Genomic DNA, 26,344 nt, shown 5'->3' on the forward strand with positions numbered 1-26,344 from the left:
GGGGGGCCTCATGACAGTCTGGAACCACCCCTTCCCCCACTTCAGCTGGACCTCCTTCCCTTAACCCTCCCAACTTGAAGATTTCCAAAGGAGTAAACTGATAGAAGTAGCTCCCCTGGGGACCACCTCCCCCAAAATGTCACTTTTTAGTAAACTAGGCCTCCTTGTGATGATTTGGGGAGGATGAGCAGGGTGAATAAAGGCAGGTGAACATGAATGAAAACCAACAAAACTGTATGACTGAGGGTCTAGAAGCCTCAGAATGTAAGAACCAAACAGTTTAAAAAAGAAAACAACAAAATGTGTTCAGAGGTAGATTGTGAATGGAGGGAAAATGTAACCAGCTCCTGGGGGGAGGGGGGAATGAAAGGAGGGATGAGGGGCTGGGGAGAGGCTGGGGAAGAAACATCCTTGCAAAACATGCATTCCAAAGGCAAAAATCACAGGCCAAGTAAGGCCAGCCCAGGATTGGGGGAAATACATAGGATTGTCAAGTCCCCTTTCTCCTAGTCTCCTGAGCAGCAAGGAACCAGATGACTCACAGGCTGCATAGCCCTTCCCTTTAGCTATTTCACAATTAGTGCCTGACCCCCTAGGCTCCAGCCCAGCCCCATTCCAGTTTGATGCTCAGGATATGCCAGCGTGTGTATGTGTGTGTGTGTGTGGGGAAGGGGCCTGCACCCTTGGGACCAATCTTTACCGAGTAAAAGACAGGAAGGAGTAATAGGGGTACAGATCCCCAGAAGTTGTTTGAAGCTGAGCTTCAAGATCCTTCCCTCTCAAACCCTTTTGAATTGGGGTGGGGGAGACAGGAAAACGGGAACCCTGAACCCAGGGTAGCGGTGGGGGAAGGGTGCAGAGACAAACAAGTGTTGGCAGCTAAGTCAAAAGGTTAGCTCTGTCAGGGAGGAGTACAAAAAAAATCCCAAACCTGGGGAAAAGGGGAGTGGATCTATGGATGGATGAAGTGGGAGGTGGGGGAGGGAAGCAGGGGAGCGCCCCTAGAAGGTGCACTCTACCCAGGGCAGCACTATCCCATAAAGGGTGGCTAGGGTTAGTATGAATTTGTCCAATGTGTGGATGGAAAGGGCTCTTCACTGGTAGAGCTGTTATCTCTGACCAGTAGAACCAGAAAGGACAGATTGGGGGAAAGTTAAGGTGAGGGAAGAAAAATGGGGATTTAAAGATCAACATTTTTCTGTCTAGTCCCAGAATGAAAGGGCCGCTACTGTTGTCATCATCATCATCAAGGGGAATGAGGTAGCGAGATACAAGCAGACTTGATGACTGCTCCTCCTCGGAAGACTCCTGGGAGATGCCCTCCTCTTCTTCTTTCTCCAGCTTTTTGGGTCTACCTCTTGGTTTCCTCCCTGGTGGCTTTCCAGCCTTTGGCAGCCCCCTTGTTCTTACTGCCTTCTGGTCTGCCCCAGGTCTCTTGGGAGTTGGGGCCTCACTGGGTTTCTTCGGAGGCTGTTTTCGGGGTCGACCCCGACCTCTCTTCTCAGACCCGTCTTTCTCTTTGAACTAGATTCACTCCTCTTCCCCCTTCTCTAATGAGAGGTGGTAAAGGGTAGGGAGATGGGGTACGGAGCGGGCCGGCCGGGTGCGTAGCTCCGGGCCGCGGGGGCAGCGCAGACTGCGAGCCAGTGACCTCGCCGAGCTTGCCCGCTCGGGCTCCCGCCGCCGCCGCCGCCGCGCGCTGCAGATGCGGATGCCCTCTTGGAGCGCGCCAGCTCCAGAAATAGCCCCGGCTCGCACTCCCAATTAGAGGCCAAAAATGTTCATTTTAAAGATTCTTTTATCTGGTTTATTTTGCATGTGGAAATATTCTCTACTTTTCATTTACTTTTCATTAAAATATGAATAAAAAGTTAAAATCATTAAAAATATTTATTACATGACCATCAGAGGGCAGTTTTGGGAAATGTATGTGATGTAAAGGAAAAAATAAAAAAAAAAGAAATAAAATAAGAATCACAAATAAAATGCATTTTTCCAAAGCTACTGCCCATTCTCCTCCACTCTGATTTAATTTCCTGGGTTTTAGTTTGCCAAACATGTTATATAAGGGAAAAATAAATAACCAGGTCTATTGCAATTAAGTATTTTTAAAAACAATTCTGAAGAAAAAGTTCAGGTATTAATTCTTGTTCTACTTTTGAGTTAATAATATCCAAGACCTTTTGTGTTTGGCTAAGGAAGCACTGTGTAGATAGTATTTGAAGGGTCTGAGACAAGATGATGGGGAGTTACATGAGTTTTCCCCAAAACCACTCCAAATATCTTTAAATCATGACTAAATAAATTCTAAAGTGACGGAACCCACTTCTGTCTTCTCGCTCAAGATAACTTAGAAGGTTGGCAGGAAAGATCAGTAACACTAAGGTGAGAGAGGAGCATTGTCTAACACAGGACTCACCAGCACAGACCAGGCCCCAGAATTGCTAATTGTCCTAAGTCCTTCTTCCTGAGACTTCTAGCTTTTCTCTTTACTCACCCCTACTGGCCCTGTTAATTGATCTTCTTTGTTTTTTTTTTTTTTTGGTAGTTTAATCTTTTTCTGAGATTTGTTTCCTCCAGGCTACAAGCAGAGCATCTCCAATGGTAACCTCAAATAGAAAGCAGCCTCTACTCAAATCTGACAGTCAACAACCTTTGACTGCTGCTGCCTAATGAAGTTCCTTATACATTCCATTCCCTTTCAAATGGGTCTTGATAAAGGCTTTGATGTCTCCTTCTAGCTCTGAAGCAGTTCTAGATGACCCTAATTCCCAAAGGAATTTGGGTCCACATTGTTTGAGTGAGGAATGTATAAGGGAAAATATTTGTCTAGCCTTTTCTATAATATTAGGGAACTATTATCTGAGTTTGTCTGACATTTTCTGTGAACTTCTGACTTTCTACTCATTGTTCAGTTTAAGTTTCTCAAATTTAAATTCACTAAGATAATAGCAAGCAACTTTAGTCTCTTCCCCCACCCCCACCCCCTCCACCAGATTCTTAGCCTTCCAATGTGTATGCCTGATTCTAGTCACATCCAAATAGGTCACTCCTTGATCCTCTCCCTGGACTCTGTCCTGCCCAGGAGGTTAGCTTGGTTCCCTATAAAGGTTTGGCCAACCCATTTCTCCATGCTGATCCTAGTTGATCTTAGCCCAGTCACAGTTTTGTAGCTGTTTCTCTTTCCTTCTTCTTATCTGTTTTTTTAACTGTTTCTTCTTGACTTAATTATCTTAGAACTCACTCTCTTCACATTGTTAAAGAACCTAACCTGTGAACTTTTTGTAGTAATTTATGAACCTTTTCTAGTAACCTGTGAATATAAGTTTATGCCTTTTCTTAACTTCTTGAGTCAGAGAGCCAAGTGATTTTGTCACCCATAATGAATCCACATCACTTCTTAAAACTCCATTCCTCAAGGCTATTTCCCCATCATCAGTAGGAAGCAGATAGAAAACTGTAAGCCTTCCACTAATAGATTAGTCAAGAAATATGAACAAGCAATTTTTTAAAGAAAAAGGCAAATAATCAAAAAAGAATATTAAAATTGGTCCAAATCACTAATATGAGAAATGCAAACTGAAACAGCTCTGAACTTCACCTATTTTAGAAAGTTGGCAAAGATGTTAAAAATTGTAAATGGTCAACTCTAGAAGAAATGTGGAAAGCCAGAAATACATATACATATATATATATATATATATATATATATATATATATATATATATATATATATATATACCTTTGATATACCCATGAATTAATTAGTCTAATGACTCTGGACAAAAAATGTAAAGTTGTGCCCAAAGTCAATGAAGAAACTCTTAACATTTAACACAGTGAAGTGGCACTACTGAGCATATTCAGCAAGGATTTCAATTACAGAAAGAAAAGTTATATAAAGCAACAAAATATTAATGTGGAACTTTTTGATAGCAAAATACTGGAAAAAACAATAGGTAAAATTAAATATGGAATGGCTGAACAAACTGTAGTAAATGAATGTTAAGAAATATTATGGTACTTTATGAAACAAGACTATCAAAAGGATTTTAGGAAATGGTAGAGAAGTAAATTAGAAAGCCTCTAGGGTTTCCATATTTTCTCCACAAAGAATATTCATTCAGAATGAATGGAGAGCAGTAGAAATAAGCAAAAGTCAGGGTGAAGCTGTTGTTCTCCTAAGACAAAGCAAAAAGTCCCAAGGAAAAACCACCTCTAAGAATAAAGGTTTCTTCAGAGTTTAATACCAATATCTCCAGACCTACTATACTCAATCAACAAGCAACAAGCCTTGGGAGTAGATGGGATAGGAAGCATTCTTAGCCTCACAGAGAAGAGGAAGGTTGGAGACTGAAGAGCATAAGATTGAAGAACCTTCTAATACTGCAGGATTCTAAGCATAGCTTTGATAACCTGACATGGTTCCATTCTGCCTTTATGTGTGTGGTTCCCTACTATGTCTGTGGTCTCATGTTACAACTGCAGGGGAGAAAGAGTTAGCGCAGGCATGGTGAATGTAGTGGTAATAGTCAGGAGGATGGATGGTTGGATTTAGCTATAGACACTTGACACTTACTAGCTATGTGAGCTTGGGGAAGTAATTTTGATTTCTTCACATTCAGGGCCATCTCCAGTCATCCTGTTTTATATCTGGTCACTGGACCAAGATGACTCTGGAGGAGACTTTATACCCAAATCATTGATCTTCTCTTTCTCTATTTTATTCATATAGGCATTTAGAGAGATAAAGTTTCTTCTCAAAACTGCCTTGGCTGCATCCCATAAATTTTGGTATGCTTATTTCTATTATTTGCTGTTTGATCTACTCATTCTTTAAAATTAAGTTATGTATTTTCCCATTAGTTTTTGGTTTATCTCTTCTTGACCCTTTATTACATGCAATTTTTATTGCATCATGGTCTGAGAAGTATGCATTAATTTTTTCTGCATTTGGTTATATGCCCTAGTACATGATCAGTTTTGGTATAAATGCCATGTACTGCTGAGAAAAAGATATATTCTTTTCTATCCCCGTAAAGTTTTCTCAAGAGGTCTAGCATATCCAAGTTTTCTAAGATTTCATTCACCTTAACTTCCTTATTTATTTTGTGTTTAGATTTATCTAGTTCTGAGAGAGGGAGGTTGATGTCCCCCTTATTAAAGTTTTGCTGTCTATGTCTCCTTGTAATTCATTCAGTTTTTACTCTAGGAATTTGAATGTTGTGCCATTAGGAGCATACATGTTTTATAATGATAAAGCTTCATTACCAATGGTATCTTTTAAGAAGATGTAGTTTCCTTCCTTATCCCTTTCTTTTTTTTTTGTTTTGTTTAGTTTTTTAGGTTTTTGCAAGGCAAATGGGGTTAAGTGGCTTGCCCAAGGCCACACAGCTATCTAATTATTAAGTGTCTGAGACCGGATTTGAACCCAGGTACTCCTGACTCCAGGGCCAGTGCTTTATCCACTGTGCCACCTAGCCGCCCCTCCTTATCCCTTTCAATGAGATCAATTTTATCTTTTACTTTATCTGAACTTGGGATCACTACCCCTGATTTTTTTTTTTTTTACTTCAGCTGAAGCATAATATATTTTGCTCCATCCTTTTGCCTTTAACCTGTGTGTATTTCTGCTTCAAATGTGGTTCTTGTATACAACAAATTGTAGGATTCCAGTTTTTGATCCACTCTGCTATCCACTTCAATTTTATGGGAGAGTTCATCCCATTCACATTCACAGTTAAGATTACTAATTGTGTATGTTCCTCCATGCTATTTTTATCCATTTATATTTTTCCTCTTTCCTTTCCTCTTATTCCTCTTCACCAAAGTTTTACTCTTTTTCCCCTTTAACTTTTCTTTTAAAATTTAACTTTCAGTTTATTTTCACTTATACCTTCACTATCAGTTCCCTCTTCCCTTATCCTTCCCTTCCCCTGGACCCTCTCCCCTGTGGAGTAGGATAGATTTTTAAACCCAAATGGAAATGTATCTTATTTCCTCTCTGAGCCAAATCCATTGAAAAGAATTTACTCACTGTTCACACCCTCCCTTCTTTCTCTCTAAAATTATAGATCTTTGTGCCTCTTTACCTGGTGTTATTTATCACTTAAGTACTACTAACCATTTATCATCAATCATAGCTTGATTAATTGATTTCTTGAGAAGCTCAAAGTGTTATCAAAGTACCATCACAGATTGATAAGCAACATTGAATCAAAGTCATTAAATACCCTCCTCTCTCCTGTCTCATTAGAAGTACATTTTTTCATGAATCTTAAATTTCATCATTTTTTACCTTGTCCTCTTTTCAAGGACATCCAAATCTCATGGATCAAAGCATCACCCATCACCCAAAGTCAAATCGTTTCATAAACTATTTGTACCCCTCCCTGCAAGCCTATTTTCTCCCACACTTTACCCCCCCCATACTTAAGCCATTGTTAAGTAAAGTAAGGATTAAGTCCAACTCTGATTTAATTAACTATAAGAATTTCAGAGGGCTCTAAGCCCTAGGAAGCTCTGAAGATCTCCCTTGAGAACTTAACAAATAATAACTGTAAGTTTTGGGACTCACTGACTCAGGACCACTCAGTTTATGATGCCCTCATCAGAGAAAGTGCTAAGTTTTGTCAGTACAGCAGAATTAAAGTAAAGAATCAAAATATTTAAATTTATTTCTGCCTTTTTTTTACTTTTCATCAGGGATTGTCCTGCTTTTCATCAGGGCTTTTTTTGTCTCAAACATAGTGATGTCATCTTGGACCTCTTCAGTGCAGAGACGGGGTCCAACTATATCCATATACTCTAAGTCCAATCTCTTCAATTATCTTTGACACTTTAATTATCTTAAGAGAAGTGAAATTCTCAAGAGTTAGAAGTGTTATATCTTCCCTTTTAGGGTTGTATACAATTTGATGGTCTTGACTAACATTTGTTTTGTTTTTTCCTTTCCCTTTTCATTTTCTTTCTCACGAATCTCTTCATTCCTATTTTTGGCAAATGAATTCTCTGTTCATTTTGGTCTTTATGTCAGGAAATTATGGAAGTCCTCTATTTCATTGAACATCCATCTTTCCCCCTGATATTATGTTGAATTTTGCAGGGTAGTAAATTCTTGGTTGTAATCCCATATGCTTTGTCCTCTGATACATGATATTCTAGGTCCTCTGGTACTTCAATGATTTGGCTGATAGTTCCTGTGTGAGTCCGATTGTGTTTCCTTTGTATTTACATTGTTTCCTTTTTTTGCTTCTTGTAGTATTTTCTCCTTTATTTGAGAGTTCTGGAATTTGGCTATAACAGCCCTTTGAGTTTTTAATCCTGGGATCTCTTTCTGGAGAGGTTCTGTGTATTCTTTCAATAATTATATTGTCTTCTTGTTCAATCAGATTTGGACAGTTTTCCCTGATAATTTGCTGCATGATGTTTTCTAGGTTCTTTTTTTGATCTGGGCTTTCTGGTAGCCTGATAATTCATATTTTGTCTCTCATGGATCTATTTTCCAGGTTGTTTGTTTTTCATAAAAGGTACTTTGCATTTTCTTCATTTTTTTCAACTTGTTTATTTTGTTTGATGGAATGTTGTAATCTTGTTGATTCATTGGTTCCTATTTGCTCAGTTCTGATTTTGGGAGTCTTACTTTCTTCAATTATCTTTTGTGTTTCCTTTTTAAAGGTGCTGAATTCTCAGGTCAATTTTTCCATAATTTTCCTGCATTACTCTCATCTATTTTTTCCATTTTTCTTCTTCCTCCCTTCTTTGGTTTTTAAATTCTATTTTAAGCTCTTCTAGGAGCTTTTGTAGTTGAGTCAAAATGATAGATTCTTTTGAGATCTCCCCTGTTCATGATTTTTCATTGATTTCTTTTTCTAACATGGTATTGTTATCATCTTTATCTGCAAAGAAGTTTTCTATAGTAAGTGCTTTTTAAAGCTTTTTTTATTCATCTTTGGCATTTTAGTTCTGTTCCTGGGTTAGAGGGAGTATAGATACAAAGTCTTTTTGTTGGGGCTGGGGTTTGGTCCCTTACTAGTTGCTGGCCAAGATGTTGCCTATGCAGTTCAGGCTTTTGCTTAGCAGAATTTTATTTACTCTTTTGTATCTTGGTTCTGACTTAGCAGTGGTTTGTTCCCAATCCAGTCCTGTCATTTGCCCCAGTGTTCCCAGTGGTTAGATTTTGTTTGGGATTGGGACTTTACCTTTTGGTTTGCTATCTAGCTGCAGGGAGCTCTGTTGTTGTCAAGCTGTTGAGACTTGGGCTGCACTGTGGCTAAAAATCTTCCATTGGCTTTCCCACTTTCCTGCTTCCTGGACTTTACTTCCTCTTTTCCTCCAAAGAGACAGACCTTCATTAAAGATCCTCCTCAATATTTACAGCTGCAAATTTCTTTGGATCTCATTTTCTTGGAGGGATCTGTAGCTTGAATGTCAGTGCAGAGGCTTCATTTATCTTTGGTAGGGAAAGGCTCTGGGAGCATGTTAGCTTCACACCACTATCTTGGCTCTGTCCCAGAAGTTTAGGTAAGATAACTTTCTAGAAAAGATTGCTTTTGAGGTTTATATCCACTTGGTCACTCTTCAGTGGCTTTGAGAAACAAATATAATTTCTTCATCTCTAGCCTATGGAACAAATAAACAAGGCAGGTCCTCCTTACCTCATCAAAGCTTTGTTCTGCCTCTCCCCTTGTCCTGTTCATCCTCCTCACTCTAGAAGGAGCCCTCTAACATAGTCAAAACAAAAACAACAAACAAACAAAAAAGAAACAAAAAAAACGGGCAGGGTGTGAGAGAAAAATGTTTACCATTTGAGAGTGTTGGAACTAATAAATATATTATTTTTTTCAGAGATAATTTGAGAAATCCCTAAGCAATCTGGACAATTTCTCAGAAGAAACACAATCCCCATACCAACTAAAATGTGAGATCTTGATTCCTAAATCTACCTCAAGAGAGGAACTTACAAGCTCCCTCCCCAAATATGCGTTCTTCCTTCCCACCAAACCTAAGATGCCCAATGAATACTCACATAGACTCACCTTTGCCTGTAGTTTACAATCCTATTTTGCCAATACGTTGCTTATGTCAAATGTCATGATTTTATCTTGATTAATATGATATGAATAGTGAACTTAATAATAATATTTAGTTTCTAGAGATCCTTTTCACTGGCAACCTCAGGACTTGGGAGTAATAGAAAGTAATAGAAATCATTCATAAATCCTGATAGGTCTTGCCCTAAATTTTACTTGCCTATGTAAAGTAAAGTTTATCAGTCCTGCTCTTTATTACACTATACAACCAAAACTATACAATCAACTTTGTTGTTCCAACAAGTATCTTACTTGGATGGTCACAAGTATTGTCCTCCTTGGTGGGCTTATCTAGGGATAAGCCCCAAATCTGATTGTTCTATAACTCATCTACCCACTTATGATTATGTAAAAAATAGGGTCCACAACAGCAAGGTGGCACTCCAAGGAATGCAACAATCCCATGATTTACAAATCAGTTTCTTAAAAGGAAATAGATTAATAAGCTACTATATGATTTATGGGCACATAGCAGTACTGGCCTACTTTGTCATTACCAGGTTAGAGATGGCTCAGTAAAATTTTGGTTAATACACAGAAGCTTCATTTCACCCTCACTATTAAAGTTCTTATAATTAAGGTCCAAGTTTTTCAGGTTCTCATTGGTAATGAAAGGAGGAAAATATATCCAGACAATAATCAGATAATCTTATAGAACAAGTTATTTTAAAGGGTAGGAAACTCAGGAAAAAACATGATTAATTACATTCTGCAGGACTCATTCATTCCCCAGTTGTCAGTGGTAAAGAGCTTAGTATCAAAGTTCATTTAGAATCATCATACTCAATAAATCTAATTCCCTCCTCAATACATTCATTTCTTTGAAAATTCCCCCTGCTTAATAAACTACATACACATCCTTTCCCATTCAGAATATGTTATGCCCCTACACTTGTATTAGGAATAGGGAATAGAGACATAGATAGGGGCTAGACCTTTGGTTTCACTAAAATAGGTAGCTTCCTAGTGAGGGTGGATCAGCTGGTTGGTAAGTTTAGATATGACATGGAAGAAAGGAATAATTGCCACAGGACTAGAGAAGGACAAAAAATCTCAATATTCAAAAGGAAAAGAAGGTGTGTTTTTTAAGTTAGAGGCCAGAAAGCTTCACTTGGATTCCAAACAAAAATCCTGAATGTATTAGTAGTGTTCAAAAAATCAACTGTGTAAGTACAGGATGTTTTGACAACACAGTTTGTATAAAAAGATCTGAAGTGACTCTTTGTGTGTGTGTGTGTGTGTGTGTGTGTGTGTGTGTGTGTGTGTCTGTGTCTGTTTCTGTGTATCTGTGTGTCTGTAGACAATGAATCTCCATATAAACCAACTTTGTGATACAGAAGCTAAAAATGTATAGAGGTATAGCATCCACAGTGGTGGAGAGAATAGTCCTTCTCTATTTTACTGTGGTTCAATAATTCTCTCTTTACTAACCAATGGAAATTGTCATGTCTTCCTTGTTCTTAACTGTCTCTGTCTTTTCACAGTTTGGGGTCACTGACATGCTGCTTCAGTACCTCCCCTACTTCCATCAACTTTTCAGCTGAGACGAAAGCCATAGTGTCAATTGTGATGACAGTTGAATAGGCAGATTTTAAGATTATTTCTCCCTATTATTGCCCCTCAATGAAATTCATCCTTCTCATACCAGAACTGAACTCCTTTAGCCCAAGAAATATAGGAGAAAGATAACACAAGAGGAAACCTGTCAATTCATGAAGTTTGATCATGAGAGCTCAGAGACATTTCAAAAAGATATCAGAGGGTAAGGGCAGTTCTTAAATAAACTGGTCCCAAAAGTCTGGAGAAGAGACAGGTGGATTTTGTCACCCTCCCCATTCATCCTCTTACTTTAACTTTGTGGTCATAATACTCAGGAGGTTCTAAATAGAGGACATTTATGGGGACTCACCATAATGTATGTAGCTGCCACTTGTTTTTTCCCAAGGCCTTCCTTGGTAGCTCCGTGTCATCATCCTCAAAGAAAACATCTTTCAAGTACAGGCTTTTCAAACTGGGAGCAGAGCAGAGATTCTCAAAATATGAATAAGGTAACCTGAGTCTTTCCAATCTGGAGAAGACATAACCACAGGTTAAATGAATCGTTCCCCCCCCCCCCCAGAATTTACCTCTCTCATTACTCTTTGGAAAGGAGGTCAGAGTTATCATTCCATTACAACCACTATTCTCTAACATCTTCATTCTATCCTAATCAGTCCATTGTTCTTAAAAACTGCCTCTTTCTGATCTTTTTAATCTGCTAATTCATTCTTCCTATTCTGATTCTCTGCTAAACAAAATAAAAGCAATATAGCCTGTGCTATATTGGGTTAACCACATGACATATGAAGGGGGAAAAATGGGAAAGAAGTTGATGATGATTAGGAATTATTGGGAATAATAATTTGGGAAAACAGAGAGAAATTAATTTCACTTCCTCTTTCTTGACAAGAAGAATCAAGATCATTGGCATTTCACCACTGCATCACTATACCAGGATGGACATACAAACATTTATTTTTATTTGGAAACTATTTCAAATAAAAAAAAACTTCAGAAAACCAGTCAACTAGGAGGCAAATCTGATGTTGATTATAGTTCTAAACTGTTTCCCAGAATGACTGGACCAATAACAATTCTACCAAAGAGACATTTGTTTACTTGCTTTCCCACAATCTCTATAACATTTATCATTTTCCACTTTTGACTTCTTTGCTGGTCAGATAGGTTGTGAGGTAGAACCTCAAATTTGCTTTAATTTACATTTTATCTAATTATTACTGATTTATAATATTTCTTCACTCGTGTCTCATTTTTACTTTCACTTCAATCATTTTTTCATGATATTTGTCACTTTTTTTTTTGAAAACTCCCTGTTCATATTCATTGACCATTTACTGTATTGGGGAATTATTTTTCTTGTATAAATTTGAAACAATTTCTTGTATATTATGAGCATGAGAACTTTACCAGAGAAACTTAATGAATTTATTTTTCTAATTGCCTCTTTATCTTTAAAATTTTTACTATATTAAATTTTTCAAAAATTTTTAATTTTAAATAATTAAAATTGTTGGTTTTCCTTATGAGATCTCCACTCACTTTTAATCATGAATTTCTCATTTCTGTATACATCTAAAAATTGATTTCTTCCTTACTCCTCTAATTAAGGATGTAGACATTTGTATTGAGATTTTATTTCCACATGGAGCTTATGCTACATATGGTGTTATGTTGTGATGTTTCCTCCAAACTAATTTCTGCAACTGGATTGTCATGTAGCTTCCTGCAAATTGATGCTCCCCTCCAAACAGTCTATCCTTCTCCCCAAAAGCTAGGAGTTTTGAGTTATCAAGTAATATAATAATGTGTTTGCTTCTTTTTGTTGTATAACTGAACTGTTATAGTGATTGATCTTTTTTAAATGAGTATCAAATTATTTTTATTATTACTGCTTTGTAATACAGTTTGATATATTAACCTAATAGTGAGCCTCCTTTCTTTTTTTCACCCATGACATTCTTTTTGTTTTATGCAAAGCAATGGGTTAAGTGACTTATGCAAGTTCACACAGCTAGGTAATTATTAAATGTCTGAGGTCAGATTTAAACTCATGTTTTCCTGACTCCAGAGCCCATTCTCTAAACACTGCACCACTTAATGGCCCCCACTTCCTTGACATTCTTGATCTTTTGGTCTTCCGTGTGAATTTTGTTATTTTTTTACTATGTCATTAAAAAACATTCTTTTGCACATTTGAATTGCATGGCAGTGAAAAAGATAAATTTATGTAGTATGATCATTTTTTATATATTGATGTGACCTACTAATGAGAAATATCAATATATCTACAATTATTTAGGACTGCCATTAACTCAACTAAGATTCATGGGATTTCTTGGTGGATTCTGGTAGCTATATATTCTCAATTTTTAAAAATCATTTTTGTAGTTATTTGAGTGTATTTCCTCTTTAGCATTTCTTGTATAATTTGTTGATGCAAAGAGGAATGATCATTTATGTGATTTTACCTTATGTTCTGAAACTGCAGAAGTTATTATTTAATTTTTGACTTTAGAAAATAACTAACTCTAGAATTCTACAAGTATAACATCATATTATCTGCAAAAGGGATAATTTAATTTTCTCTTTGCTTATGCTTATCGTTCTAGCTAACATTTCAAACAGCATGCTAAATAACAGTGGAAATCATCGATATCCCTGTTTCTTCATTTTGCTTAATGTTTGTTCTTTGATTTAAAGACAATTTGCCATAGTAAAGAAAATTTCACTGATTTCACTGATTTCTAAAGTTTTTAATTTAAAAAAGTTTTACTTGATTTACTTAAAATATTTTTCAGCCTTTATTGATAGTATCATATGATTTTTACTTTTTTATTAACATGTATTAATTCATTTATAATATTCCATGTGTTGCACTAATACTGGTCAGAGTGTTTGATCTTATAGCATATTGGTACAGCCTTCTGAATAATATTTTATTTATAATTTTTTGCATCAGTTCTCATTAGGGTTTTGAATTAGGTCTTTGGATTGCTTTCTTTGTTTTGTTTCTCCCTGGTTTATTTATCAAGACCTCATTTATATCATACAAAAATATGAGAAGATTCCCTTTTCTTATTTTTGCAAATATTTTGTGTACTAGGAGAATTAATTGCTCTTTGAATGATTTATGAAATTCACTTGTGTATTTACATCTGAAGTTTAGTTTTAATTTGGGAGTTCGTTTATGGCTTGTGGAATAGGAACAAATTCCCATGTTACCTCTAAATGAGTAGTTTACTAACGTATAATTGAACAAAGTGCTTTCTATTAGACAATTTCTAATTTTTCACAGCATTCTAAATGGTCAGCAAGGATAACTAGACCAATTTATCATCCTGCCAACAGAGTAGTAGTGTTCCTATATTAACATAGTAATCCCAAGATTTACTATCGCATTTTTGTCATCTTTAATAATTTCCATCATATGAAATAAAAGCTGAGTGGTTTTAGTATAAATTTCTCTCACTTAGTGATTTGGATCATGTTTTCATATGGTCATTTATTCATTGCCATTTTTTTTTCTTCTTAACAATAAGCTCTAGCTATTGATTATGAGCAAGGATGAAGAACTAAGGACGGTTCAAGATTGCTAACCTTTATACCTGGAATAATGGTGGTGTCCTTATCAGAAAAAGGGGTCTGTGGGAAAAGGAGTGATTTCTGGGTGTGGGATGGGGCGAGGGATTAATGAATTCTGCTAATTTGGATGAGGAAGATACCTTGGAGTCCATCCCTTTCAAATTCATGTTACAGATGAGGAAACCAAGGCACAGGGAGGTGTAAATGACTCATCCAGGATTCTGTTTAAGACAAAAAATGAACCCAGCTTTTCCTGACTCAAAGTTGATGACCTATTTAAACATGTTGAATCAGAGATGCCTAAAAATATCTAATTTGAAATGTCCAACAACTAATTGGTGATATAGGGCAAGAGTTCCAGAGAAATCAAAGTTGATACAGAGAACTTTTATCATGATTTCTTCCTGGTTTTTACAGAAATGCATGATTTGCTCATTATGTGCAGGGGTATAAATTCTGTTTCCTTCTACCTTGTTGATGTTGCAATAGAAAGAGCATTAGATCTGGAATCAGATGACCTTGGTTTAAATTCTACCTGTTTGACTTAGGCAAGTCCCTTAATGTCAGTGAACCTGACTTTTTCATCTGTAAAATCAGAGGTCTGAACTAGATTGTATCCAAAGTCCTCTCCAACTTTAAATCAATAATCTTATCATTAATTTGTTTCTTCACAGATTCTCTGGGGTTTTCTCAGTATACTATCATGACATCTATAAATACTGATCATTCTGTTTTCTCTGTGCTAATATGAGTACCTTTAATTTCATTTTCTTATTATAACTAGTATTTCTAGAACACTGACAAATAATAATGGTAAGAAGAACTGTATGTATCTTATCCCTTTGTCTTCTATCCAGAACATTCTTTTCATTGTCTTACTTTCCACTCATTTAGATTCTGAACAATCATTTCTTTTCCTCCTAAGACCTTATTTTCACATCTTCCTCTGTCCTTTCCCTAACTTTCCCTACTCCTATATAGACAGACAGCCAAGCTATAGGATGAGGTAAAACTTACACAAGTTTTTCCAGTTTACAGTTTGGATTTCTTAGTTTCTCACAAAGATTTTCCAGTAGAAAACTTGGACCTGGCTCCACAGAAAGGTTTTCCAGTTGACAGTTTGGAAATCCTGTTTCATCATCAGTGACATCCCAACATGATTCATTAACACCCAAGTACAGCTTGAGTTCTCTCAGGTTCTGATTCTTGCTGACTAGAGAGAGCACATCTTGCCAAATGCCATTAGGTAAGGCAAAATCACAGGAACTAGAGAGAAAAATAAGAGGAGAATTTTAATGTGGGTATTAATGGCACTCAAGTTGCCTCCCAATATTAATGTATGTGCCTACTCATCTGTAGGAAAAATGAAAAGAACCAACAGCAAATTACAGTAGTTCTCAGAGAGACTAGAACAGGTAGGATTAGATGCTTGGTAGTCTGAAGGTCAGAATATTTGATACAAATTCCAGTTCTAACCACTGTCAGTTCCATTTGGCCTTCACCCTGCCTCCCTCTTAGCACTATTAATTTTTACACTATCAATATTACCCCAAACCCCTTATAGTCATTTGCAAAGTTGAAGGCAAAGTCTGGATCAGTCAACCTGCATTGAGAAGAAAGAAATCTTAGTGAAGATCTCTAGATCTCTGATGTGCACAGAGATCCAGATTTCATGACCATCGACTCAGTGTTTCAGAATATGAGGAGGCCCAGTTATACCCAGAAACCTCTCTAGGACTCAGCACTTGGGGAATTTGTAATGAGGACCTGCTGTTGGGATAGAGGATAGATGACAACTCCCAAAGGATCACAGCAGAAAAGAGATAAAACTCCTAACTGGTGCTAAAAGAGATTAATTAGATTTCTAAGATTCATACGAATATATTCAGTCAGCAATCTTCCCAACCTCAGCCAAGATAAAGGGATAAGACTATTTTTCTATTACCCCCCTAACCACTGCTTAGGCTTCTTTTATTGTTATTTCCCCCTTCTAAAGCACTTTCAGTTTTTATTTTATTCTAATTTTATTGGGAGCTGGGCTTCACCTTAGGCCTCTCACTTTCCTAGATAAGGCCCTTGGAGAAGGTCCTAAGGATTTTAAGAGCAACTGGAGGAGAGTAATGTATGACCACCCCAAGGATAACAGAAGGACAACTGAATCTCCTTGTGAGCCTTGCCCTTTGTATCTCTAGAATCTAACCTAATGCTCTGTACATAGGAGATATCTAATATATGAAATCTTTCATCAAAGATAAAAGGGGTCAGATAGTGATAGGTGAATATAAAGGGGGGGAAAACTGAACCCAAAGATCTTAAGAAGAAAGCTCAGAAAGTTTGATCACAATTACTTCCCAGCAGCCTCTCATGAAACACCATTCAGGAGTAAAGACAACTTCTGTCAACAAAAGAGCTTCAGAAACATCTGCTTGATGACATACTAAAATGATTCATTCTAGCAGGAAACTGGCTGCCCATGGACCTTGATTCCTGAGGATCCATCTCATATGTTCAAGGGATTCCAAAGTGTGAAGATCTGAAGAACAGACTGAGTAAAGTTTAGTCTGTTCCCCTCACCTTCAGGGTGGGCTTCAGAATCAGTTGCCTGAATGAAGAAGGCTGAAGATGAATCTGGAATTCTACCTTGAACAAGCCTGGTTTACTTTGTCCTTTATGAGCCATCAGTGCAAAGGAGAGTATTTTAGAATCCAGTTAAGGACACGAAGAGAAGCTGCCTATCACTAACAGCCATGGGATGAGGTCTATTCTCCCTCCCTCCACTTCTCTCGGCTTTGCTATCTCAACAAGGGACATTTTTTAAGGATTACAAATCCGAGAACTGGTGCCACAATATTACTCCCCTAACAATCACTGCCTGAGATCTCTTAAAGGAGAGGGAACATCTATAACACCCACAAGACTAGAGACTTTTTTTCCTGCTAGACACAGACCTGGAAATTGGTTATGCCCCACCCCCTGCCTCCTGTCTAGTACTTGTCCTCCTTCACACTCTGCGGAACATCTGTTGCCTGGACAGAATATCATTTGATGAATCTTAATTTGATATGGAAATTTTGTGCATAGGTTTTATCATTTTTTTCCATAAAGATATAATGTCATCTAAGCAGAGATCTCTTTGCTGCCAAAAACTAATCCAACATGGGGTACCTTTATTGGGTTTTTAAAAAACACATAAATGGTGGGAAAGAACGCCATCTTAGTTTTTCCAGAGACACAAATAAAAATACAACCATGCCTGATGTTTAGCCCTTTAACCCAAATCTCTGTGTCTCCAAACAAAAGCCAGGGTGACAATCTGGACTGGCCCCATGTTCAAATCTGAAAGGACAACTGGGCTCCCTCATAAGAACAGTTCAATCTGTTTGCAAAGATCCTAGTAAAGGCTTCAAGACATAAGAAATGAAAATACTCACAAGCAAATTCTCCTTGCTCCAGGACAGTGTTGGATGCAGAAAACTGCACTCTGAGCTTCATAGTGGCGGAAAACTCGTACTTCAATTTCTTGGATGTTAGTTAATGCCTGGCTTACAAACTCAGCATCTTGAGTCTCATATAAATAAAAATACCACCCTGGTAATTGTGTTTTAGGAAACCAGGACTGATCAAAATCTCTTTTAATTTCTCCCTCAATCCATTGCAGTAACTGTGACTTGATTTCTGGTGACATTCTACATCTGAACTTCCTCTCCAGCTCCTTTTCTGTCTCTGCATTTAGGAAGCCAAACAGGAAGCGCAGCACCAGGACCACAAAGCTAGCATCATCTCTGCTACACTCCTCCAGAAGCTTTTTGATATCTGGAATGGAGGAGTCAGGGCTTTTCACTCCTTCTTTGTTTGTGTTCACTACATAGAACAAGGCACCAAAAAACTCTTGGAAACTCAAGTGAATGAAGCTGTAGCAGTTTTCACAATCACTGTCTTTCTGAAAAATGCTCATGTCTAAGAAGGCAGAGACATCAGCTGCCTCTAAGTCATGTCTCCTCAGGTCCTCCTCCTCAAACAGCAGTTTTCTTCCCCAGATTCCTTCAGCAGCCAATTGACAAAGGCCCTTTAAGTGCTGAGGTATAATGTTCTTGTCATTAGATGTGATTAAATTGGAAAGATAACACATATATAGGGATGTAGTTGTTTTCAAAGCCTGGACAGGTTCTTGTCCTTTCTCCATCTGTTGTTTCAAACAAGTGCAGACAATCCAGTTCATCAGGGGAACAGAGCACATGGTGAACAGTGTGACATTGCTTTTTACTAAACTAAAGACTTTCTTACCTAAATCCTCATTTTTGAAAAATTTGCAGAAATACTGCTTCCTAAGGTTTTCAGAGAAGCCTAGAATCTCCACATGACGTGGATTCTCTAACAAAGGAAGAAATTTTCCCAGAGCAGTGAGTCTTGTAGTGAGTAGCAAGGAGGCTTCAGGGAACATGAATTTCCTTAGTAAACTGCTCAGCAGAATGGGCACTGGCCTCTGTTGCTTCCAGTCTTTACAAAGATCATATCTGTGCTCATTACAAGAGAATTTCAGTTCATCTAAACCATCAATGATGAAAAGAAGTCTCTTTGGTTGGGATATGATCTGTGCCATGGGAGCCTGTGGGAAAGGCCAGTGAAAGGCAATTAAATCAGCAAAACTCATTATTTTCTCTCCTAATGAGTTCAGTTCTCTGCAACTGAAATAAAAAACATAGTCAAACCTCTTCTGGTAAAGTTTTCCCTCTGCCCAATCCAACATTATTTTGTTAGCCAGGGTGGACTTCCCAATACCAGCAGCCCCCTGCAACACAACAGTGCAGGGTTGGACATTTCTTTTTATCTTTTTTTTAGGATAATCAAATAAATCTGACACATTTATAGGCATTCCTAGCTTTTCCATGACCTCAGCATGTTTCCATCCTCGGACCATGAGTTCATGTTCTTTCTCTTCCTTGTAACGGTTCTTCAAAAGCAGCAGCAGTTGTGTGAATCGGAGGTGAAAGAGTTCATGATCACCAGGACGAGAGTTCTTTTCCCTCATGAACCGGAATTTTTCTCTCATTCGTTCCCGGTACTTATTTCTTTCATCTAAAGTTATAAGAAACAGTGTATAAATGTTAAGAATTAAATCTGCAGGGGCATCTTTGTAAATAGTCCCGGAGATAATGGTTTGGGCATCATTGTTCCCAAAACTCACATAAATGTGAAATGTTTTCTCTGGGTCTTCCTTCACCTTTACATATGATGGTGTGCAAGGTAAGTCCCAACCCTGTCTACACTAGAACTTAAGTGATATCTTTGAAACACATCCTTGACAATAATACAACCTAAACAGGAGTCTTCAGTTTCTTTGTATTCTTCATATGAGAAAATTCATGCTCATCCCACAATTCAAGATCTTCTTACATGTTCATCCCTCTCAGTTGCCCCAAATAGACTGTGAGCTTCCTACCTTCCACTGCTTAGTTAATGTTAAATTGCTTCAGTCAAATTTCAATTCACAAATATTTGTTAAGTGCTTAATATAGGCCGGGTAGTCTGCTAAGAGCTGGGGAAAAGAAGAATGACAAGTCTTTGTCTGCAAGAAGCTGACAATCTAATAAGGTAATAATATGCAAACAATTATATATAACTATAGACAAATAGATACAGACTCATTTGGAGATAATTTCAGCAGGAAACCACTAACATAGGGGACACTGGGTAAATCTTGCAGAAGGTGGGACTTTAGTTGAGATTTTAAGGAAGGCAGGGAAGCCTGGAGATAGTGATGAGGAGGGAGAGAATTGCAGGCATAAAAGACAGGCAGTGATAGGGCAAGGATCAGGTGGATTGTCTTATGCTTATCACAAACTATCTCCTCTTCTTTATCCAAATCTTGTCAATTCCTTAAAACCCAAGACAAATCTCCAGGTGCAAGGAATTTCTCATCTCCTTTAGACTTCATTTCTGTTATACCCATTTTGATTTCATCACTGACTACTCTACAGTATTCCTTATTGTTTGATGACAAGAACCATGTGCAATGATCACAGTATTACATTTGCAAAGTACCTTATCAAATCAAACCTTTACTTGTAGCAGCTAATTATTTTAATTTCAAAGAACACTTATTAACACCTATTATTAACATCTCTAGAATGTGCAAAGTACTGTAGGAAGTTTCTATATCACCAACAAGAGTTTGACCAGTCTCTTCATAACAATCATCAGTGATAAGAACTCATTACATCATGAGACTGCTTCTCACATTTTGGACTAGTCTAAACAGTTGGGAGTCCTGCCTAGTACTGAGCTGAAATATGCCTTCCTGTATTTCTACTCCCCTGGTCTAGTTCTCTCTTCATTTCACTGTAGTTCCCAATATGATTTTGTTCTTCCCTGTCTGAAGAATCACTTTGGTCCTGAAAGTTCTTCTAGCCAGGGAAATAACACATTGAAAGCTCTGTACACTTTGACGTTCTTATTATCAGAATGGATGGTTCCATAGAGAACTTCCATTTAAGGAAGGCACTCAGGCTAGTAACTTCTTCATTCCCTATAGGCTGCATTCAGAAAATTCACTACCAAGCATTTCCCCAAATTCAAACTTTTCTGTTTCTTCTTCCCATTTTTAGAGTGTTATAGTGAAGGGGCAAAGACTGTCATTTCTATTTTTATTTTTATTTCCAGTCTTAAATACTGTAGCACATAGTAAGTACTTAATAAATATCTATAGGCTGACACATGATAAGCATAAGCACTTTCTCAAAGGGTTCAAATATTTCATCTACACAAGACTGATAAAACAAGACATTGGAATAAGTTTAGGTGATATTAAAAGATGCCTTTAAAATATATTTGAAAAAATCCAGGGTATACCAAGTGGATAGAGCACCAGCCCTGGAGTCAGGAGGATCTGAGTTCAAATTTGACCTCAGACACTTAGTAAAAATTGTCAAGTTTTGTGACCTTGGGCAAGTCACTCTTTTTTTTAAAATGAAAAATTGTATTTGAGTTTTACAATTTTCCCCCTATTCTTGCTTCCCTCCCCCCACCCCCACAGAAGGCAGTCTGTTAGTCTTTACATTGTTTCCATGGTATACATTGATTTAAGTTGAATGTGATGAGAGAGAAATCATATTCTTAAGGAAAAAAAAATAAAGTATAAGAGATACCAAAATTACATAATGAGATAATGGTTCCCTCCCCTTAAATCAAAGGTAATAGTCTTTGGCCTTTGTTCAAACTCTACATTTCTCTGCAAATAGATGGCATTCTGCATCACAGATAGCCCCAAATTGTCCCTGATTGCTGCACTGATGGAATAAGCAAGTCCATCAAGGTTGAGCATTACCTGTCAGTATGTGCAGTGTTTTTATGGGTCTGCTCATCTCTCTCAGCATCAGTTCATGCAAATCCTTCAAGGCTTTCCTGAATTCCCATCCCTCCTGGCTTCTAATAGAATAATATTGTTCCATGAAATACATATACCACAGTTTCTTTAACCATTCCTCATTTGAAGGACATTTACTTGAGCAAGCTATCTTAACCCCATTGCCTTAAATAAAAAAAATCCAATCCAGATATTTTGCAGAAAAACAAATAGCAGCTGAGGTATTATTGGTTGTTATCCTTCATTGTTATTTTTTGTTCTTGAAGAAGACCAAAATGACATCTCTATGATAGAGTCAAGTTACAGTATGTCCAACTGTGGAAGATCAGACCAATAGGTTCTCAGAAGGCTCAATCACAGGTCAGGCACAAATATTTCAAGTGAAAATTTGGTATGGATTCTCTAAATCTGCACAACTTACATATATTTTTGAGGTTCTTCAACTCTGGCTTGCTCAGGGTGGACAACACGCACTTGGATGAGGACACATAATGCTGATCAGTTTGGTTCCAGTGTGTCCCATGTTTCATAGTCAATTCCAAAATTCTTCAGATAGACCTTGAGCGTTCTTGTATCCCTTCTTCTGACCACCACGTGTGCATTTGCCTTGTGTGAGTCCTCTAGAAAATAATCTTGTAGGTAAGTTTACATTTAGCATTTGAAAAATGTCCTTTGATCTCCAGAATCTTCCTAAGACTATTCAAATGGAAGTGATTCAATTTCCTGACATGGTCCTTGTAGACTATCCACATTTCAGAGGCAGATAATAATGAAGTCAGAAGGTTCATAAACTTCACTTTGGGAATTCTCATATTTCTTCTCACCCACAATTTCTTTCAGTCTCCCAAGTACAGAGGGAGCTCTGGTAATATGTGTATGAATATCTCATTGTTAATGTGTACTTCCCTGGAAAGTATACTGTCAAGTACATGAATTTATACACAGTTTTCAAAACATCGTAATTTTCTGTAACTGATGGATCTACATATAGATGGTGTGGTTCTAGTTAGTGGGACACAGTTTTTTAAATTGAAAGTTTAATTGTTAGGTTAAAATTAGGAGAGCAGAGAACTGATTGATACTTTGATGCCTATCAGCTTCAGAGTTTACAATGATTGTAGTAATCATCTGTGAATAAATAATTATGTACTAACTCTCTCTCTTCACTCTAGTCTTGGCTTGTAGCCTTTTTAGGATAAATAATTGACCATAAACGTGGCAGTTGACATTGATGTCATGTTTGTACTCACTGTAAATTTTTGACAACATTATAATAAACATCATGTTAAAAAGAATGGGAGCAGGCACACAACTCTGTTTCATTCCATTGGTGACTGGGAAAACATGATAGCTTTGTCTATTATCCAGAACTCTGGAAAGCACGGCTTAATGAAATTGACAAATAATACTGATTAACTTTGGGCAATTAAATTTTGATAAAATTTTTCCAAAAGCCTTCATGACTGACAATTTCAAAAGGTCTTGTTCAGGCCAATGCATACTATGTAGGTACTTCTTTTCTGCTCCTAGCAGTTCTCCTGGAGTTGTCTGACAGCAAATACCATATCAACCATTTGTGAACCTTTTCTGAAGCTATTGGTATTGAGGAACATGACCATCTTCCAGGTGAAGGATCAATCTATTAAGGAGGAATCTGGCAAGAATCTTGCCAGCAATTGGTCAGAGAGAAATCCCTTCTTTTAATTGTCACAGGACAATCTATTTCCTTTACTTTTATTTGGATGGACAATGGAGGCATTCTTGAATTCCTGGTGAATAACCTCCTCTTGCCATATAATTCAGAAAATTTCAGTCAGTTTTTATATGAAAAACGAACCCCCTACACCTTATAGATCTGAGATAGAGTAGAATCAGCCATCAAGAACTTTGCCACAGGAAAGGAACTAAAATGAATTCAAAGCCTCTTCTTATGATGGAAATTTGGCTAGAAAGGGATTGACTTCAGCCTGATGTAAATGGTCAATGGCTTCAGCATTGATGACAGTAAGCTGAGATTACTATGTAGGTGTTCAGTCCATCACTTCAGGATCATGTTATTATTACTATATTATACTCATCATCAACACTGAGTGACTGAGATGTCTTATATGTCTTTGGCACATATATAACTTTCAGGGAATCATAAAATGTGGAGTAAAATTGAATTTTATCTGCCTACATATTGAGTCAAGGATCCTGATCTCTATAAGCTTCATTTGTTCTTCACTTTTGATAGAGTTAAATGCTCTTAGAGATAGAGGGATTATCCTGCTGCTAAACCCTGCGGAGATCTGTTTTTTCATGTAGTAGCTTCTGAATTTCTCCATCATTTTTTTCAAACCATTTGTAAGTGTTCTGCCCAAGATGAATAAATGTACACCAAATCTCTGGAAGCTGCCCACTCCTTTTCTGCTTCATTGTGTGTTGGCTCAATTTCCCCTACAAGTTAGCAATGAACTTTTCCCACTCAGAGAAGTGCTGTAACCTGTTAATAGAGTCTTGTGTAGCCATCTTAACTATGGTCTTTCCTTTTGTTAGATGTGAATAATTTGGAAATAGTTTGGAAAGGCTAAATCTTTGATCTTTCTAGAACTCTGTCCCATGTCTTCAGCACTCCAGTCTGGCTCATCATCTTACCAAGGACATAATCTGTTGAATACCAGTGTTTGCTGTAAGGGTGCATTTAGACATTGTCTGTTATGAGAATGTCATAATATGAATGTCTTCATTAAGTATAAGCTTACAAAACAAGTCAGTAGTAAGTGATCAGTGTTATTGGGGTTTCTCACTCCATTCCTCAAGTGGAGTCCCTACCATGTTTGGTAGTCTGTGCCTTCTCCAGCATTAAAATCATCCAGAATTTTATAAACTTGTCCTCTTTTGGTACATTAATGATAAAGGTCTACGGATTGTCATGCAATTTTTCTTTGAACTATTTAGGGTTCTTCATGGTGGAAGCAAAGTCACTGATGTTGGTGGCACAGTGCTTTCCTACAAATGACAATCACATTGTCACAAGCTTACATTTCACATAGAAGACATATAATCTTGTTGACTAGATTAGTTTTGATTGCAAAACCCAAGCCAGCTTCCTGGTAGACCCCATCACTGTAGCTAATGCAGAAAAATGTGTATCCTACACCATCTTTGGTAAACTAGCTTTTATTAGCCAGTCTTGTTTCACTCAAGGCTACTATTTCAATGTGATACCTGTGGAGTATCACAAATATCAACAATAGTTATTTGTCTTTCAGGTCACTGGATTTTGTGTGGTCCATAAGCATGGACACATTCCACATACTGATGGTAAATGGAATTATCTTTTGAGACATTTTTGTTCATTTGTGTTTTGCAACTCAATCACAGGGTTGGATCTTCATCTGCCTTGTGAAACAAGTCAGGGTTGGTTAAGCAGATAAGGTTTGATAAGCACACAATTTTTAGAATACCTTTTTTAGCCACTTCTTCATATCAACAGGTGAGCAATAAGATCCTTAAAAGTCTTCTCAAACAGTCCGGGGTCTGTTATGTCCCACTTCTGCTGCCAGTGAGAAGATGATCCTATATCCTGAGCTGCATGTGAGTAGAATTGTAACTACAGCTTCACTTTATCTGCGCCTGCTGTGTTGTCACTTACCTGTTAACAAAGGACTTTGAAATTGGTAAAAAATGTTAGAATAGTATAGGTGATGCCTTTTTATTCATGCATAAATTGAATTTAAGTAAGAAAATCTTGCACAAAGTCATTGACTTCACTCTCTCCTGCAGTCATCTCAGTCCAATGGCATCACAGATGCAACGTGACAGTCAAGATTGAATTGCTTGGGAAGCAGTGGATGACCTTGGTATCCTCAGTGTCTAAGAGTCACCTGACTTCTTCTGTCTACTATTTGGCTGATGCCCTAAAGCTAGTCACTGAGACAGATTTCAAGTTCTTGTTGCTGGGAATTTTGTCTGCTTTTTTGAATTCTTCCCTGGTCAGTTTCTCCTTCTTAAATTCAGTATTCAGTGTGTGTATTTCCTGTTTCCTGAATATTATCATTTACTGATCCAAGTCCCTAAATAATGAAACTATCCATATATTTTCAATTGCTGCACCATAACTTCATTCCATTGATCCAGGTAGTTCTGATCTGAGACCATTTTACTTAGTCTCTCATCACATCCCTCTACCTTCCCTCTTACTTACATCTTTTTCCTTTCAGGATCCAGTTGGTCCACCAGGGTCTACCTGAAAAACATGGAGATTAAGAGATTATTACAATTGAGTACTCAACGTCATTCTCATAAGAACCATGGAAAAGGCTTAGGAATAAAAGTAAAAATTCAATCTAGTGTCAAACCACCACCCACCTCAAAAGGATCAGCTTATCTATGACTTAGAATACAGAATTGTATTCTTCAAGTCTATATGCTGAAAGAGATAATTTGGATATTTCAGAGGAATTGGATGCTGCCTAGGGAATTGTTTATTTTTATATGTAAAATACTTATTTATTTATTCTTATTTTGTACAAATGATGTTTTTAATACATTACTAACATATTCTTGTTTAAGAGTAATAATACCCTCTCCCACCCAAAAATAGACCCGCATGAGGGATAAAGTAAAGAGAAAAAAATTAAAATTAAAATAATAATGATAATAATAATAATAATAATAGGAGCAGCCAGGTGGCACAGTGGACATATTACCGGCCCTGGAGCCAGGAGCACCCAAGCCCGAATCCAGCCCCAGACACCCAACA

General features: G+C 37.3%; 1 protein-coding gene across 1 annotated transcript in view; it reads right to left on the minus strand.

The window, feature by feature from the left end:
- Nucleotides 1–26,344, minus strand: part of LOC141507547 (NACHT, LRR and PYD domains-containing protein 12-like) — a 122,086-nt gene that overhangs the window by 74,957 nt on the left and 20,785 nt on the right. Inside the window, exons 3-8 of the mRNA XM_074215302.1 lie at nt 17,666–19,310; nt 15,252–15,500; nt 11,002–11,103; nt 8,964–9,004; nt 1,588–1,757; nt 1,230–1,470 (exon numbers count right to left, since the gene is read on the minus strand). Coding sequence (XP_074071403.1) covers nt 1,230–1,470; nt 1,588–1,757; nt 8,964–9,004; nt 11,002–11,103; nt 15,252–15,500; nt 17,666–19,310 — 2,448 coding nt within the window. The remainder of the gene's footprint in view (nt 1–1,229; nt 1,471–1,587; nt 1,758–8,963; nt 9,005–11,001; nt 11,104–15,251; nt 15,501–17,665; nt 19,311–26,344) is intronic.

The sequence above is a fragment of the Macrotis lagotis genome, chromosome 1, assembly GCF_037893015.1.
Source record: "Macrotis lagotis isolate mMagLag1 chromosome 1, bilby.v1.9.chrom.fasta, whole genome shotgun sequence".
Lineage (NCBI taxonomy): Eukaryota > Metazoa > Chordata > Mammalia > Peramelemorphia > Peramelidae > Macrotis > Macrotis lagotis.